The sequence below is a fragment of the Meleagris gallopavo genome, chromosome 11 (genome assembly GCF_905368555.1).
Source record: "Meleagris gallopavo chromosome 11, MGAL_WU_HG_1.1, whole genome shotgun sequence".
Classification (NCBI taxonomy): Eukaryota; Metazoa; Chordata; class Aves; order Galliformes; family Phasianidae; genus Meleagris; species Meleagris gallopavo.
Genome location: NC_139414.1, coordinates 7,071,207 through 7,085,152, shown reverse-complemented (window position 1 = coordinate 7,085,152; position 13,946 = coordinate 7,071,207). Strand labels below are relative to the sequence as shown.

At 51.7% G+C, this 13,946-nt stretch overlaps 1 protein-coding gene across 1 annotated transcript in view; it reads left to right on the top strand.

Annotated features, from left to right (window-relative positions):
• Positions 1–6,509: 6,509 nt before the first annotated feature.
• EPHA4 (EPH receptor A4) overlaps positions 6,510–13,946 on the top strand; it is a 93,110-nt gene continuing 85,673 nt past the window's right edge. The window contains exons 1-3 of the mRNA XM_085232704.1: positions 6,510–6,659; positions 7,169–7,236; positions 11,013–11,676. Of these exons, the coding sequence (XP_085088830.1) occupies positions 6,515–6,659; positions 7,169–7,236; positions 11,013–11,676 (877 nt within the window). The 5' untranslated portion in view covers positions 6,510–6,514. The remainder of the gene's footprint in view (positions 6,660–7,168; positions 7,237–11,012; positions 11,677–13,946) is intronic.

Sequence of the window (13,946 nt, the reverse complement as noted above, 5' to 3'; positions counted from 1 at the left end):
GGGTCTGGCCACGTTTCTTTAGGTTTTGTGTATGTTTGCATGTGTGTTCACATTCATACGTGACAAAAGAGACAGAAATGATCCCTTTATAGACCACCTGACTACACTGATAGCCTAGCAGATTGAAACCATCTTGCATCTAACAATGAAGTTGCTTTCAGCAGAAATGTATTTTGTACCATACCAAGCATTGACAATTGTGCTCAGCTTCACAAAAATGTGTTTCTCTAAGCCAAGGTCAGTTTAAACTGGTTCCCCAATATATACATTTTTAAATTCCCTGGGAATCTCTTTTTATTTTCATGTCAAGACAAGCATGTGGGTTTCTTAGCGCCAACAAAGTGCAGAAATACGGTTTGTATGTAGATTTAGCCAAGGAAGGATATTAGACTGAGTTGGGTTTTGGTAGGAAGCCATTTTTTGGGGAAAACTCTGGAGATGTTTGAATAATCCTTATACTAACAGATGTCACCACCGGGAATCTGTTTTACTTTTACAGCTCTTTATTTGAGTGTCTTGCTGGCATTTTTGGTTACTTTGGAGCTGTGGGTGAAACTCAAACAAATCTGTGTTGTCCTTGTGCTTTGATCTGTCCCAAAGATATATTTTGATGAAAGTTCCTGATAGAAATCAAGGAAAGAAAACCCATGCATTTTACTGCGTGTGCTCCTTTAGTGCAGAAGCATTCTCCTCTGCTTCCATAAGGAACGGATAAAAAATTGTACCGGTAATCCTTCGCTTTTGTTTCCAACACACTGCAAATGGCTGTTTTCCTGCTCCCATGCGAGCCCTTGAAGTAGGGGACAAGGGATCGCAACGGGTCAGGGCAAATGGTTAGTCACACTGCTCCTTAGAATCGAGCCCATTGTCTGGAGGCTAAGCAAGTTTTCCACTGCTCATTTCAGCCGCCATTAGGAACTGTGGGCAGCGTGGTAACGTGGGTAAGGAGTTGTAATGGTGGTGGGCAGGGGGCCGCTGAGGGAAGCTGGCTGCTCTGGGGCAGGAGCAGCACTGTGCAGTTCTCCCCGAGCGTAACAGTTATCCTGTTTTTCTCAGGATACCACAAGAGAAAATATTTGGGAAAAAATGTTGTCGGAAACACCGGCCGTGTAGCTATTTGGAAAATTTGACAGCAGAGCGTCTCAGTAAAGCAGTCCGAGTGAGTCATCTCTAATGGACACGCAGCTCTGAGGTAGAACTGGGAGGCACTCCTACTGCTGTGTGCAGGAGGATGGCACGGCGTGGGGCTGCCTCCATCAGCGGGACGAGCTGCGTGCCGCTGGGGGAGCGGGGGAACGGGATCTGGGAAACTGTGCTTCTGACCAAGGGAAACTGTCTAATAGTGCCAGCGGTGTACTGAAATAACAGGAACTAATTTGTATCTCATAAATTAGAAGAATTCTTAAAATTAGGTTTGTGCCTGAGTAGCAGGGGGTGCAGGCACGGACCCATGCGGGTCTTTTGTTCTGATGTCCCTGTGGTGCTCACATCCCAGAGAGCGGGCTTGGCAGCCGGCTGTGCGACGGGCAGTACGAGGATATCCGCCTTTGAGACAGGAGCCAGCAGGTGGGTACAAATGAAAAGCAAGGTGATGCAGTGGCAGCGCTGCCAGCACAGCAAACTTCACCTGATTCTCTGAACACTCCTCAGATCAGTGGCAGCACGGAGGAAAACAATAACCGTCACCTTTTTGACATAAAATCAATCAAATGGTATTTTGTTTTTGTTTTTGTTTTTTTTTTCTCCCATTGTTCTTCTTGCAGGCTTTCATTTCTATGTCTTCTTTGCTTTGTGTGAAATTAAACTAGAATTTGAAATATTTTGCAATAAAATCAATGCAGATACTGAGCTAAAATACATGCAAATGTATGTACTCACTTTCCCCAGCTAGACGTTCCCTTAAAACGTGACAAATCATTTCTTAGATAATAAAGAACCATTCTTTGCTGCCTGCAGCTTCTCCGTAGCAAGGACAGAGATGCTCAGGGAACGCACCAGACAGAGATAAGCCCAGCATTATTATTTTCAGATTGGCCCATAGACAGCAGGTATAAAAAGTGCTTTCGTGCCTTACAGATGTTCCTGAATGAAGCTGTCCCCTTTTGCAGGAGCGGCACGGCGGACAGTGGCTGCCTGTGGTTCTCTCTGAGCTGTTTTAAGGCAGGCATTACAGGCACTCAGCTCCAGCCAACTTGTAAAGTTTTACTGTGACAGCGACTGAGAGTCTCTCAGGAAACCTGTGCAGCGCTGAGCACAGCTCTCCTCCCAGGCACAGTCCCAGCCTCTGCCCTGTTCGGGGAGCACAGCACTCACTCTTGCGTTCACGGAAAAAATGCACAAATGCTTTTTTAGGAGAACAAAAAACAGGGTCTTACATTTCGTTCTACAGAAAACCAGTCTGTCTGTATCTTGCTACTAAAAAATGGCACGCAGTAATAAAGAAGGAGGGGCTGGTTTTGTTCCTTAGCGTAAGCACAGAAATGGTTTCCTTCTATATGTTTGCTAAAATTTTGTTCATTAGTCTGGGTGGAGTATCTCAGAGAGCATGGCTCACTCAGAGCTCATTTGGATTTACTCTCAGAAGTGCCAGAAATGTTCAGGGCTCCGTAGGGAACCTGTCCCTGGTACAGCTTGATTGGTACCATCATTGCATAAATAATCTCTGGAAAGATCACTGTCTCCAAACACAGAGCAGCCATGAGTCAGAGCTCCGGCATGCTGTTCTTTAGGTTATTTTATAAAAAAAAAAAAAAAGCAGTTTGGAGATTCTGCTTTATAATTATCTGCATCCAAAGGCATTCCTGCAGAACGTTTATCAGGACAATAAATATAATCCTGTATCTTTTTAAATTTACTTTATTATTATTATTTTTTTTAGTAATACCTGCAGTAATTAATGGCAGAGAAGCTGAAATTCCCGCAGGAAAACAAATCCAAAACATTTATATTGATTTAGGATTGATTCTATTCCACACGAAGGGCCCAGTTCTACTTCTTCAGGTTTCCTAGCTAAATTCCTACAAAAATTCACTTGATTTCACCTTAGACCAGGCCAGAGTCTAGCTGAGAAGTCCCAAACTGCAACCTTATTCTTGAAAGAGGAAAGCTACATCCATTGAACTTGATCGTTTCCCCACTGCAGGCAGAGATGGGTGTGTGCTTATAAAGAAATCTGGATGTAGTTTGCAATTCCCCACGCTTAGACTTCAGCCTCACCCTTCGCGTTCAACCGAAACTGCCACAATCAGCTTCCCCTGCCACTCGTGGCACGGGCTGCCGCTCTCGCCGCGATTCCTCCTGGACGGCGCAGCCCTCCCAGCTCCCTGGCTGCACCCTCTGCCCACCGCCAGCCGTGCCCCCCCACGGCCCGGCCCACATCAGCTGGAGGCTGATCGCTGCTGCGGACCGGCAGCACAACGCCAGCGATGCTCAAAAGCCTTTTGTAGTCATTCAGGTATCTGTTAACCTCCGCAGCTCTCAATAACCTTTCGGTGCAATGTACGCACGCACGTTCCGCTCCGAGTTGCCGAGCATCTGTGCTCGCAGTGCACACAACCTGCGGGGCCGCACAGCTATGCGTGCGGCGTTCTCGGCCACGCTCCGACTTGGGACAGCTGCGGCATGCTGCCTGCCTCCGGCCTGCCTGCAGCCCAGCCCTGCACTGCCGAGGTGGGTGCTTGGCTTTGCTGCAGCGGGCCTGTTGTTGGGTGATGGGCTGCAGCACCCGCCTTGGCACCGGCTGCATTTCTTCCTTTTGTTCTTCACCGTGTCTGAGCTGCTTTTCACGTTTTACAGTTTGCCAGTGCCCTTCTGTGCTCACTGATGGTGGGCAGCGCAAACTGTATCCCAGACGCTCCTGTGTGGTCAGTGCTTTTGGTGACAGGATTTCTATTCAGAGACCTGATAGTGGCATACTGCAAATGTTAGGGATTGCATTGTACAGAGCAGTCACAGCTGCTGCTTCACTTGGCACCGACATCTCACAGCATCTCACTGATGCTCACCCAGCCCTCCTCAGTGGCATTGGTTGGGGAAGGGAAGAGTCCTGCATGTCCCTGTGCTGCCAAGACCTGGCTTGTGCTCAGTCAGAAGAAGCACATCGTCAGGCTTCTGCCATTAGAAAAAAGGCCGCAGTAAATAGGCAACTGTTGTGATGATGGTCACGGTTAAGAGAAGGAAGTGTCAATATGTTTCAGTGCTTAAAGCTCACATGTTTAGCAGAGTGGATTTGCAAATGAGCTACAGGTCTGATCCCTTTCTTATTGAGGTCAGCAGCAAAGCTCCCCGTGATCCCAGCTGGAACAGAACTGCTGGGATGCCGTGATGCTCTCCTCACTGGGATCCTGCAGCTTTTTGTGCCCTGGCAGCAGCTCCAGCTAACGGCAGCTCAGGCTGGGGAGCCTCATCCTGCTCAGACCCAGGAGCAGCTGCTGCTACCACATAGCTAACCAGAGGTTTGGTGAGGGGACTGATGGGCACATGTGCTATGCTCACAGCTCCACTAAAGGTCGCTGAGCCCGGAGGGGATGGTGGGCAGCGTGGCGCCGGTGTTGGCTGTGCCACCGCGGTGTGTGCCGGGCCTGCAGGGCTGTGCTGCGGGCACACAGCTGCCTCGGGCTGCTGTGCCCTCCGTGCAGGAGTTGGTCGGGTGCAAGCTGTGTGGGAGAGAGGTAAATGGCTCACATTTTTGTGGGAAAAAGCTTTTCAGAGGAACCGGGTGCATTTTCCCCTGCAGGCTGTGGAATTGCATACTAAAGGAGGATCTGTGCTTCCTCCCCTCCCTGCTGCTTCTTTTTCCTCCTGTTTTTTCCCCACCTCAGCGTGGTGCTGGGCCCCAGGAGGCCCGCAAGCACACAGAGCTTCCTACCAAGGCTGTCACTTGACTGACAGCAAAAAGCTTCCGGGAGATGGACGAGTGTGAGTAGGTGGGCAGGGGGAGAAAGGCACAGTGTGCAGCAGCCCCACATCCCGCTGGGGCAGGAAGGCGCCGGGCTGTGTATTCACGGCTGGGTAGGGTGCAGAGCAGCTCCTTGTGCAGAGCTGTGTGATGCTGCAGGGCCCTGCTAGGAACGCTGCTTGCTGTGGGACCGTGCTCTGAGCACACAGCACCGGTCAGTGGGATGCTGTGTGGGTACCACAGCGTTCACCAGTGCTTCAAAACGAACAGAAAATAAATGGTGAATGCAGGGGGACCAGCGATCTTTCTGTGATCAGCTGCCCCGCTGCTGCCAAGCTTGGCCAGGGCCGGATCCCAGCCTGTGCTGCGTGCTGTGTACTGTGGGCAGGGTCAGCCCGAGTGCTGCTGCAGCCGGTGAGGCTGTGTGGGCTGTGTGTGCTGAGGTGACTCCGAGTGAGGAAGCAGCAATTGTTTTGGCACGGCTTCTTTCACACCTTTCTAACAGCCAAAGTGCAGTGGATTTGGTTCAACTGGGACCGTTTCGGTTGTTACATTTACAGGCCTGTTTTGTATTGTCTATGTTTATTTTATCTGAAAAAATCACCAAATTAAAGTGGCATCAATATACTTGGAATATTTTAGAGGTTTCAAAGTATGTCATAATTGATGACAACTGACGTTTCTGTCATTGCAATAGAAACGACCCAGTCTTTTCCAGCCCCACACCATTTGCCCTAACATGAGGGTGGGAGGCTCACATCACTGGAACCGAGCCCTGCCTGCTTTAGGGTGTAATAATAACGGGACAATTCCTTCTCTTCCTTCTCATTAAACCAAGAATTCGCATCGATAATTAAAGTCAGGAAGCGCAGAGTTTAACAATGGCACGGCCGTGCTGCTTCCAGCCCCCGCCCCGACAGGCGCTCCGAACGTTCGCCGTGTGCGGGCCCAGACGCTGGCGTCGCTCCCCGCTCCTCCGGTTCCGCTCGGAGCTGCCCCGTAAAGGGCGCTCGTGGGGAGGGGGCGGCTGAGGGGAGGGGGCGGCCGAGCCCCGGCCCGGAGGAGCCCGATTGGTAGCGGCGAGTTTGAGAGCGGTGCTACGGGCGGGCAGAGAGCACGCTGCCGGAGCTCGCCTACATTAAAGCAGCGAGAGGTACTTTTCTGAGGCAGAAAAACGATGGGGCACCGTTACCGCAGCGGGAGGTGCCCGGCTCCAGGCGCGCGGCACTCCGGCGCGGGGCAGCGGGGTCGCCGAGGCACTCGGCGCGGCCGCCAGGTGGCGCTGTTGCCCAGCGGTGGGGCGGCGCGGGGCGCTGCGGGGCCGCTCTCTGCCCGGTGCCCGCGGATCCCGGCCGCCGCGCGGTAACGGGAGGGGGCGGGTTCTCCTCGCGACTTTTTGCGATTTCTTTACTTATTTATTTATTTGCTCGTCCGGCCGCGCGTTTTTCCTCTCTCCTTCGTTTTCCCCGCTCGGAGGCTCCTCGGGCCGCACCGCTCCCGGCCCCGCCGCCCGCTTCGGCCGCCGCACGGAGGGGCGGGGGAGGGCGGGGCCGGCGGCGCGGGGCGGGCGGCGATTGGCGGCGGCTCGGCGGCTCGGCCCGCCCCTTGGCAATGCCTATGCCCGCGCGCCCATGCGGGCGTTATTCCACTGGGATGGCGCGGCCGGGCGGCATGGCCGGGGTCCCCGTCGGTGCGCTCCTCCCGCTCCTCGTCGGCGTCTGCGGGGCGGTCACCGGCTCCCGCGTGTACCCCGCCAACGAAGGTGAGGCGCGGCCGCCCCGCGGGAAAGTTCGGTGCCGGCGCCGGTCCCTCTGTCCCGCCGCCCCTCGGGCCGCGCGCTCCCGGCGCTGCCGCGGGCCGGGGCCGGACAGGTGCGCGGGGCCGAGCGCGGTGCCGCGGCCTCCGCGCCTCTCGCCCTTCTCGGTCGGGCCGGGGCAGCCGTCTCGCGCGGCTCTCCCGGAGCGGCGCCGGGCGGGTGCCTGGGAAGCGGACGCGGTGCGGGACGGGGCGGGAGCGGGACCTCCCGTGGGCGCCGGGGGCCCCGCAGCGCTCCGCCGGGCGTCCGAGGCGCCGCTCGTTCGCCGTCCGGAGCTCCGCTCGCTCCCCGCGCCGCCCGAGTGGCCCTGCCCCGCGCCGCTCCGCGTTACTTCCCTGGGCGCCCCGCTCCGAGCTCCGCGTGGAGCTGCCCGGGAGCCGCGCGCGGAGCGCTCGGCTGCGCGGAGTCCCCGAGTGCGGCCGGAGCGTAACGCGCTGTGTTTTGCCTCTCCGCAGTGACCCTGCTGGACTCCCGCTCGGTGCAGGGGGAGCTGGGCTGGATCGCGAGCCCACTGGAAGGAGGGGTAAGTCAGCCGCTATCGGATCGCGAGGGCAAAGGGGGTGATTAGTGCGTTTCGGAGAGCCCTAATGGCGCGATTACCGCTGATTGCGGCGGGGAGGTCGGGTTTCGGCCCGGGCTCGCGGAGTGAATTACTCTTTGTTGGGGAAACTCTATACTCCCTTCGGATGGCTCTGTCATGGAAGAGGTAAAAACCAAAAGGGCAGAAAAGAGGTTTCGGAATTAAGGGATCAGTTCAGGCACGGGCTTAGGTGCCTATGTGAAGGTGAAATACCAACGAGAAACGCGATCCGGCGGCTGAACCGGCGGTCCTGGCTGTAATTACTGCGTCTGGGGGCTGGCTCCGCCGGGCCGCGCTGTGCTCTGGCACTGCCGCTCGTGGGTACGACGCTGGTCGGGGCTGCCGTCGGGTTGGCGCGGTGCGTTCGGCTCCCGACGGGTGCCTGCAGCGCGCAACCTGTGCCGCCCGGGTCTTTTGGTGCGCTTTTCATAAAGAGGTGATTGTAAGAGAGTCGCTCCAATTCCCTGCGGTGCGGTGACAGCAGAAGCCTCACTCGGGGCTCCGTGCGGCGCTGCGGAGGGGCTGCAGGCAGGAGGGCAGGGTGCCCGCGGTGCGAGCCGCTGCTGCGGTCCGTGGGACATGGGGCGGTGCTGCTGGGGCTGGCGGGGTCACCGCGGTGTGCGGTTAGAAGGGGCTTTCTTCCTTAAAGAGAGCAGCTTACGAAAAATGCAGGCGATGCACACTAATCGTTAGTAACAATAATAAAATAAAAAAAAGCCCACCTCTCAAATCCTTTTAATATTAGATGACTAAAGCAGCTTAGTTACTTTTCTTTGAGTACCCTAAGTCCAACTGGCTGAAAAATAAGTGCTGAAAGATCCAGACCCATGCACAGCAAAGTGCCAGGGTCTTTGGGAACCTACAGGTTTAGTGTGTGTGTGTGTGTGTGTGTGTGTGTGTGCGCGCGTGTGTTCCTGCTTGTAATTAGAAGAGAGCTAAGGAAACAGCAGCGGGTGGAAGGAATCTGAGGTTGTGCTGGTTGGCGATGTATTATGCATAAGCTCTGAATAGCCATAGCATGGGAGAAAGGGGGATTGTTTGGCTCCTCCATTGTTGTTCTGCCTGAACTTGACTACAGCCCTGGCTGGGGCTGAGCCTGGGCACACTGAGCTCCGGAGCACGGGGCTGAGTGGCAGCCCTGCAGGCTGCGCTGCGGTGCCCACTGGTCGCAGCCCTCAGCCTGCACAGCTGCCAGGAGCAGCTCTGCCTTGAGGAGGGCTGTAGGGCTGCAACCCAGGACGGACAGCTTGTGAGCAGGGTCTGTCCTGCAGCTCTGCAAGGGGACCTTCGCTGTGGGTGAAAGTAGGACCCAGTGTATGAGTTTCAATAAGTCAGTGGTGAATTGATGACTCGGGAGAGCCTTGTTACTAATAATTGTTGAATTCTCCCTTTCCCCTCATGTCTTCCCTGAAAGCTCCATGCAAGCTGGAGAAGGAAACGCATGCTCTCCTTGTGGACGTGACTGGTTTCACTAAACCTACATACGCGTGTTCTATTTTTAAGCCAGTAGTGAAAAATTTAAGAGTACATGGTCTGCTCTGAGAGACAGTGCTTGCAAAGCGTTTATTTTAGCTTCATATGCTGCAGATTTATTTCAGGCAGCAGCAGTGAACTCTCTCCTTTATCTTCCTGGGAAGACCCTGTCCTTCAGCACCAGTTTATCTGTGTGCACCTTCTCTCTATTCCAGGAGATGTTCCTCTGCAGCCCTGCCAGTTCCTGAGGTGTGAGGGCTGCGTGAGTAAGACGGGTTAGAGATAAACGCTGTCATTTAGCAACGCCTGGCTGTAATCAAATGTATAGTAGCCCTGGAGGAATTAATGAATTGCAGTATAAACGTAATTAATGATTTTCTCTTGCGTTTCACAGTTGAAAAGCAGGTTTTGTGCCCAGAATGTTTTCCTTTGCATCATTAAACCGTGAGAAGAGTTGAATTATGAAAGTTAACTTTTTGCTTTCAAGCTGAAATTAAGTCTTTGCCCACGTACTTGGAGTTACAAACCATTTACGGTGGCTGGAAGTCTTGGGGCTCTGGTCGTTTTCAGCCTTGGCAGGGAGACTGCTTGCGTTTGGTTTGTGTGTCCACGAAGTAAGAAACGTTTGCCTGTGTGCTGGGAGGCAGGGCTGCGCTGAGGTCCTGAGCAAGGCTCAGTGAGTGTAGCTGCGGCCTCAGCGGGCTCTGCGCCGAGCCCTGTGCAGCATCCTCCTTTGTATGAGCGTGGTAAAGGAAATCCCGTCAGCAAGTATTGCTTCCCTCTGCTGCTTCCTTTCTCTTCTACCACACACAGATAGGAGGTGCAGATTGGACATAAGCAGAAGAGAATCTGGTGGATCATAAAGACAATATTGTAACAGTAAACTAGCTCTGTGGCAGCTGTAAATTAAATAACTGTCTTCTTACTAACACTGTGTTACACTTTACATTGATAGATGGCTTTTTAAGATTTATTTTTTCCTTTTTCTGTGAAAAGTCATGGCATGCTGAGTATTGATTTCCCCCCACCCCGTCCCCTGCTTCCATTTTAATTTGCAGTTATGGCTGGGCAGCAAATAAAATATTATTTGCTCTGCTCCTAGTGACTCATGGTGCTAACTGCTGTCTTTCTATAAACGGATTCAGCTAAGCTGGAATCTCTTTAAGTAAAAATCGCTCTCATATGAGCAATCCTTGTGAGGAGTGTGCAGGATCTTATACTAGAAGGCCCTTAACTTTAAGAAGGCTTTTGTTTATCAAAGCCATGGCTTCAGAACAGCACTTCTGGGAAGTCCCTTTAAAGTTTCTGATGGATTCTTTTTTTTCTTTTCCAAGGATTATTTTTATACACTTTTTTGTATATCCTCCGAACTCAGGCAGCATGCAGGCATTATCTAATACGTGCTGTCTTTTGTTGTTGCTGTTGTTGTTCTGTGAATTCTCTTAAACCAAAGCACTGTGGGGATTTTACTAGAAGTATCTTGCCAAGGCCCCTCTTCTCCCACTCCAGGAAAGCACTGTGGTGAACCTTCTTGTATCACAATCTCTAAAACATTGTGGGGTTGGTTTGTTTGTTTGTTTCCAAAGCTCTTGCTTATGTTTTCTTTCTCTTTAAGTTCCTCATCCTGAAATGATTTAGGGCAAGATCTCTTCTTTGCATGTTTTCCTTGGATTGCATGTATCTTTGCTTCATAATTATGTTGCCTGTTAGTTGGGCACTTCTGAAGGAGGTGCCTGAACTTGACTTAAGAGTGGAAGAGTTCTAAAATGTGGTGCTGGCCTGTGGTGGTTGGAAGCTCTCAGAAATAACCAGGGCTGGTTTATCAGTTTAAGAGCCATGGTGGTGATACCAGAACTGTGGGTGTTACTCCATCTCTGTCATGTGATTTTGCTGCCTGCTGCTCATGTGTACGAAGTGGGGTTCACATTTGCTGCAGAGGAAACACCAAGGCTGGTGTTGTGCTACCAGTTTATGAAGTGCTGCATGTGCCCTGATCCAAGTCTGGTCCTGGGGGCTGAGCTGTTCAGTCTTACCTGGTTTGGAGCCTGCCTCTCTTCAGTGGGCTTCTCGTTGAATGTCCAAGTAGTTGAGGTCCTGGCTTTGGCGTGATAGATATCTTTATTTGTTTTCTTCCAGCAGAAAAAATGTCGTCTCCCTGTTAGTTGTGGAAGGGCAGGTTAATTTTACTGTGAAGGTCTGTTGCTTCTTTTGAATACTGATGCATTTCTCCTCTTTCTTCTTGACAGTGGGAGGAAGTAAGCATAATGGATGAGAAAAACACTCCGATCCGCACCTACCAGGTTTGCAATGTGATGGAGCCCAGTCAGAATAACTGGTTACGAACTGATTGGATTCCCCGCGAGGGGGCTCAGAGGGTATATATTGAAATCAAGTTCACACTGAGAGACTGCAACAGCCTGCCAGGTGTCATGGGAACTTGCAAAGAGACTTTCAACCTCTATTACTATGAATCAAACAATGACAAGGAGCGTTTTATTCGAGAGAGCCAGTTTGCCAAGATCGACACCATCGCTGCTGATGAGAGCTTCACCCAGGTGGACATTGGCGACAGGATCATGAAGCTGAATACAGAGGTGCGGGATGTGGGACCTCTCAGCAAGAAAGGGTTTTACTTGGCTTTCCAGGACGTCGGTGCCTGCATTGCTTTGGTGTCTGTTCGTGTCTTCTATAAGAAGTGCCCACTGACAGTTCGAAACCTGGCGCAGTTTCCAGACACCATTACCGGGGCTGATACATCCTCTCTGGTGGAGGTTCGTGGCTCCTGTGTCAACAACTCGGAAGAGAAGGACGTGCCAAAAATGTACTGCGGGGCAGATGGTGAATGGCTGGTACCCATTGGCAACTGTCTGTGCAATGCTGGCTATGAAGAACGCAATGGTGAATGCCAAGGTAAGATGAGCCATATTGTACTTTTCATTAGGGCTTAGTTGAATACATAATTGAATTGGAGATGAGAGTAAATGGAGTAAGGCCAGTAATTAGCAGCCCCTGTGGGATGCAATGGGACAGAGGGGTTTAATGAAGGAGTCCAATAGCTCCAGGTGGCAAGGCTAAGAATTATGTAATGCAAAACAAATGATACTGCCATAATAGGCAGAAGGCAAAATGCATTTTGCAACAGCACCTGAATTTGCATTGGTCTGTGACAGCCACCAAAATGTGTGTGACTGCAAAGCAGTGCAGCTGAGCTACCGTCATTTAAAGTGACAATTCTTTTAAGTTTCCCTCGGATAATGCAGTGGGATAAGAACCAGTCAGGAGGAGGAAGGGGGGGAAAAAAAAGAACAGCAGCAGTTTTAGCTGGATTATTTTCCCCCTTTGAGAAGGGGAAGTCTTTGGTGTTTAACTTGTTGCAAATTTTTAGTGCTAAATAACCTTTTGATATTTGACACTGCCGCCTTTGTTAAATATTTTCATTTCTCAGAGGGTTTCCATTGTCAGCTTAATAATGGAGGTGCTAGGATACTCTTAGAAATGCTGAAAGTCTGCTCCCCCCGCCCCATCCTGTGTACTGCTGAATTAGGGATTAAAGTTTATATAAAAGACAGATTGTCCTAAAAAAGGGGGGGAAAAACACCCTCAGAAACTTATGTTCTCTTCATCTTGCCTTTCTGGAAAAAAGTAGTAGAAGGTTAAGGAAGGAGAGAAGAGTTTATAAATAAAAAATATCTTTGGCCTCAGCTTCTAAACTCTTGCTTGTGTAAGCGTAAATGAAGATGAAATTTGAAATGCTTTTGCACAGTTCAGTGGCCTGAATTCTGCCAGGTGCTGAATTGAAGGTGCTGAGTTTCTTAGTGGATTTGTACTCGTGTTCTTGGAAAAGGTGGTTTGGAGCTAAATGTCGGCTTCACGTCCCCTTGGCGCATTTTTTAGCGGGTCCTTATTTAGTGGGGACTGAGAACAAGGTAGCAAAGCAAGCTCTGTGCTGAACTCCCGTGAGAATGTTGTCTTTTGAACATCCTACTTGATTTCTTTTAAATCATAATTTGCAGTCAACATGAAGTTCATTACTGTATATTGAAATTAAGCTTTGGCAGGAGAAAAGTTCTAAGTGTAAATCTCTGCCTTCGTTTGTGGAGTTTTTGCTGGATGGAAAAAGTCTTAAGTGCCCCTTGGCAACAAAATTGCCATGGGCTGTAGTGAGCATTGGGAATTGAACAGCATCATGAAAGGGCGTCCTGGTTGGAGTAAACGACTGCCTTTGGACTTCTGTGAGATGGAAGCTTAAAGACCTGCGTACAGTTGAAGATGCAAACCTGCAGATGTGGCACTGAGCGGGCGCTGCTTAGGGGAGACACAGGGAGCTGAGGAGGTGTTGCTGTCTTCAGATAGATCGGTGACTTCTAGGCAAAGCATCCTGACACATTAACAGTCTGGGCTGTGAGAGGAGGAAGTAAATGGGGGGGAAAAGCATCCTGGTTTATTGCACGGAAATTATTCTGCCTTCTTCTGAAGGCCTGCTGGGTCAGCCCCGGGTCACACCGATTGACACACATCTCACGCTTTTCCTCGCCAGCGGCCCGGACACGATATGAGCTCATCGTGTAACGAGTACTGCCTTCTGCAAGGGAAGGTGTTCGGGTTTTGCTGGTGGGCGGTGGTGGGAGTGGGCTGTTTTTCTCTTTGTTTTCTGTCGTTGGACTAGACCTTGGGGCTGAGTGTGCGTGGGCAGGTACCTGCTGGGCTCAGGAAACCCGGCAGCCTGTCTGTGCTGCTGGAGGGGGGCCAGGCGGCGTCATGTTCACAGATGAGAAAGAAACTTTCTGTCTTCCTGGGTTTGCCAGAGTCAGGCTGGCCCATGCCAGTTCTTCTCGGAGGACTTGAGCCAGCAAGTAATTGGAAAGTGCTAAACCCATTTCATCAGTGGTTACTTGTGGTTTCCTCTTTCAACGTTTGCCGTTCCCCAGCCAGAACGGTTCACCAGGAAGCTCCTCTGGTTGCCGGAGCCCCGCAGAGCCGAGGCACGCTGCTGCCCGTGCTGCCTGACGCTGCGCCTGTGGCACGCAGCCGGCCCCTGTCCTGCCCTCTGCCACCACGCAGCTGGGCTGGGTCTCACTTGGCGGGGCTCTGGGCAGGGGGCGTGAAATATGAAGAGCATTCCTGTGGGTTTGGAGCAAGGAAGGGGGGAGGAAGGAGAATGTGAGTTTGTGAAAGGCGAT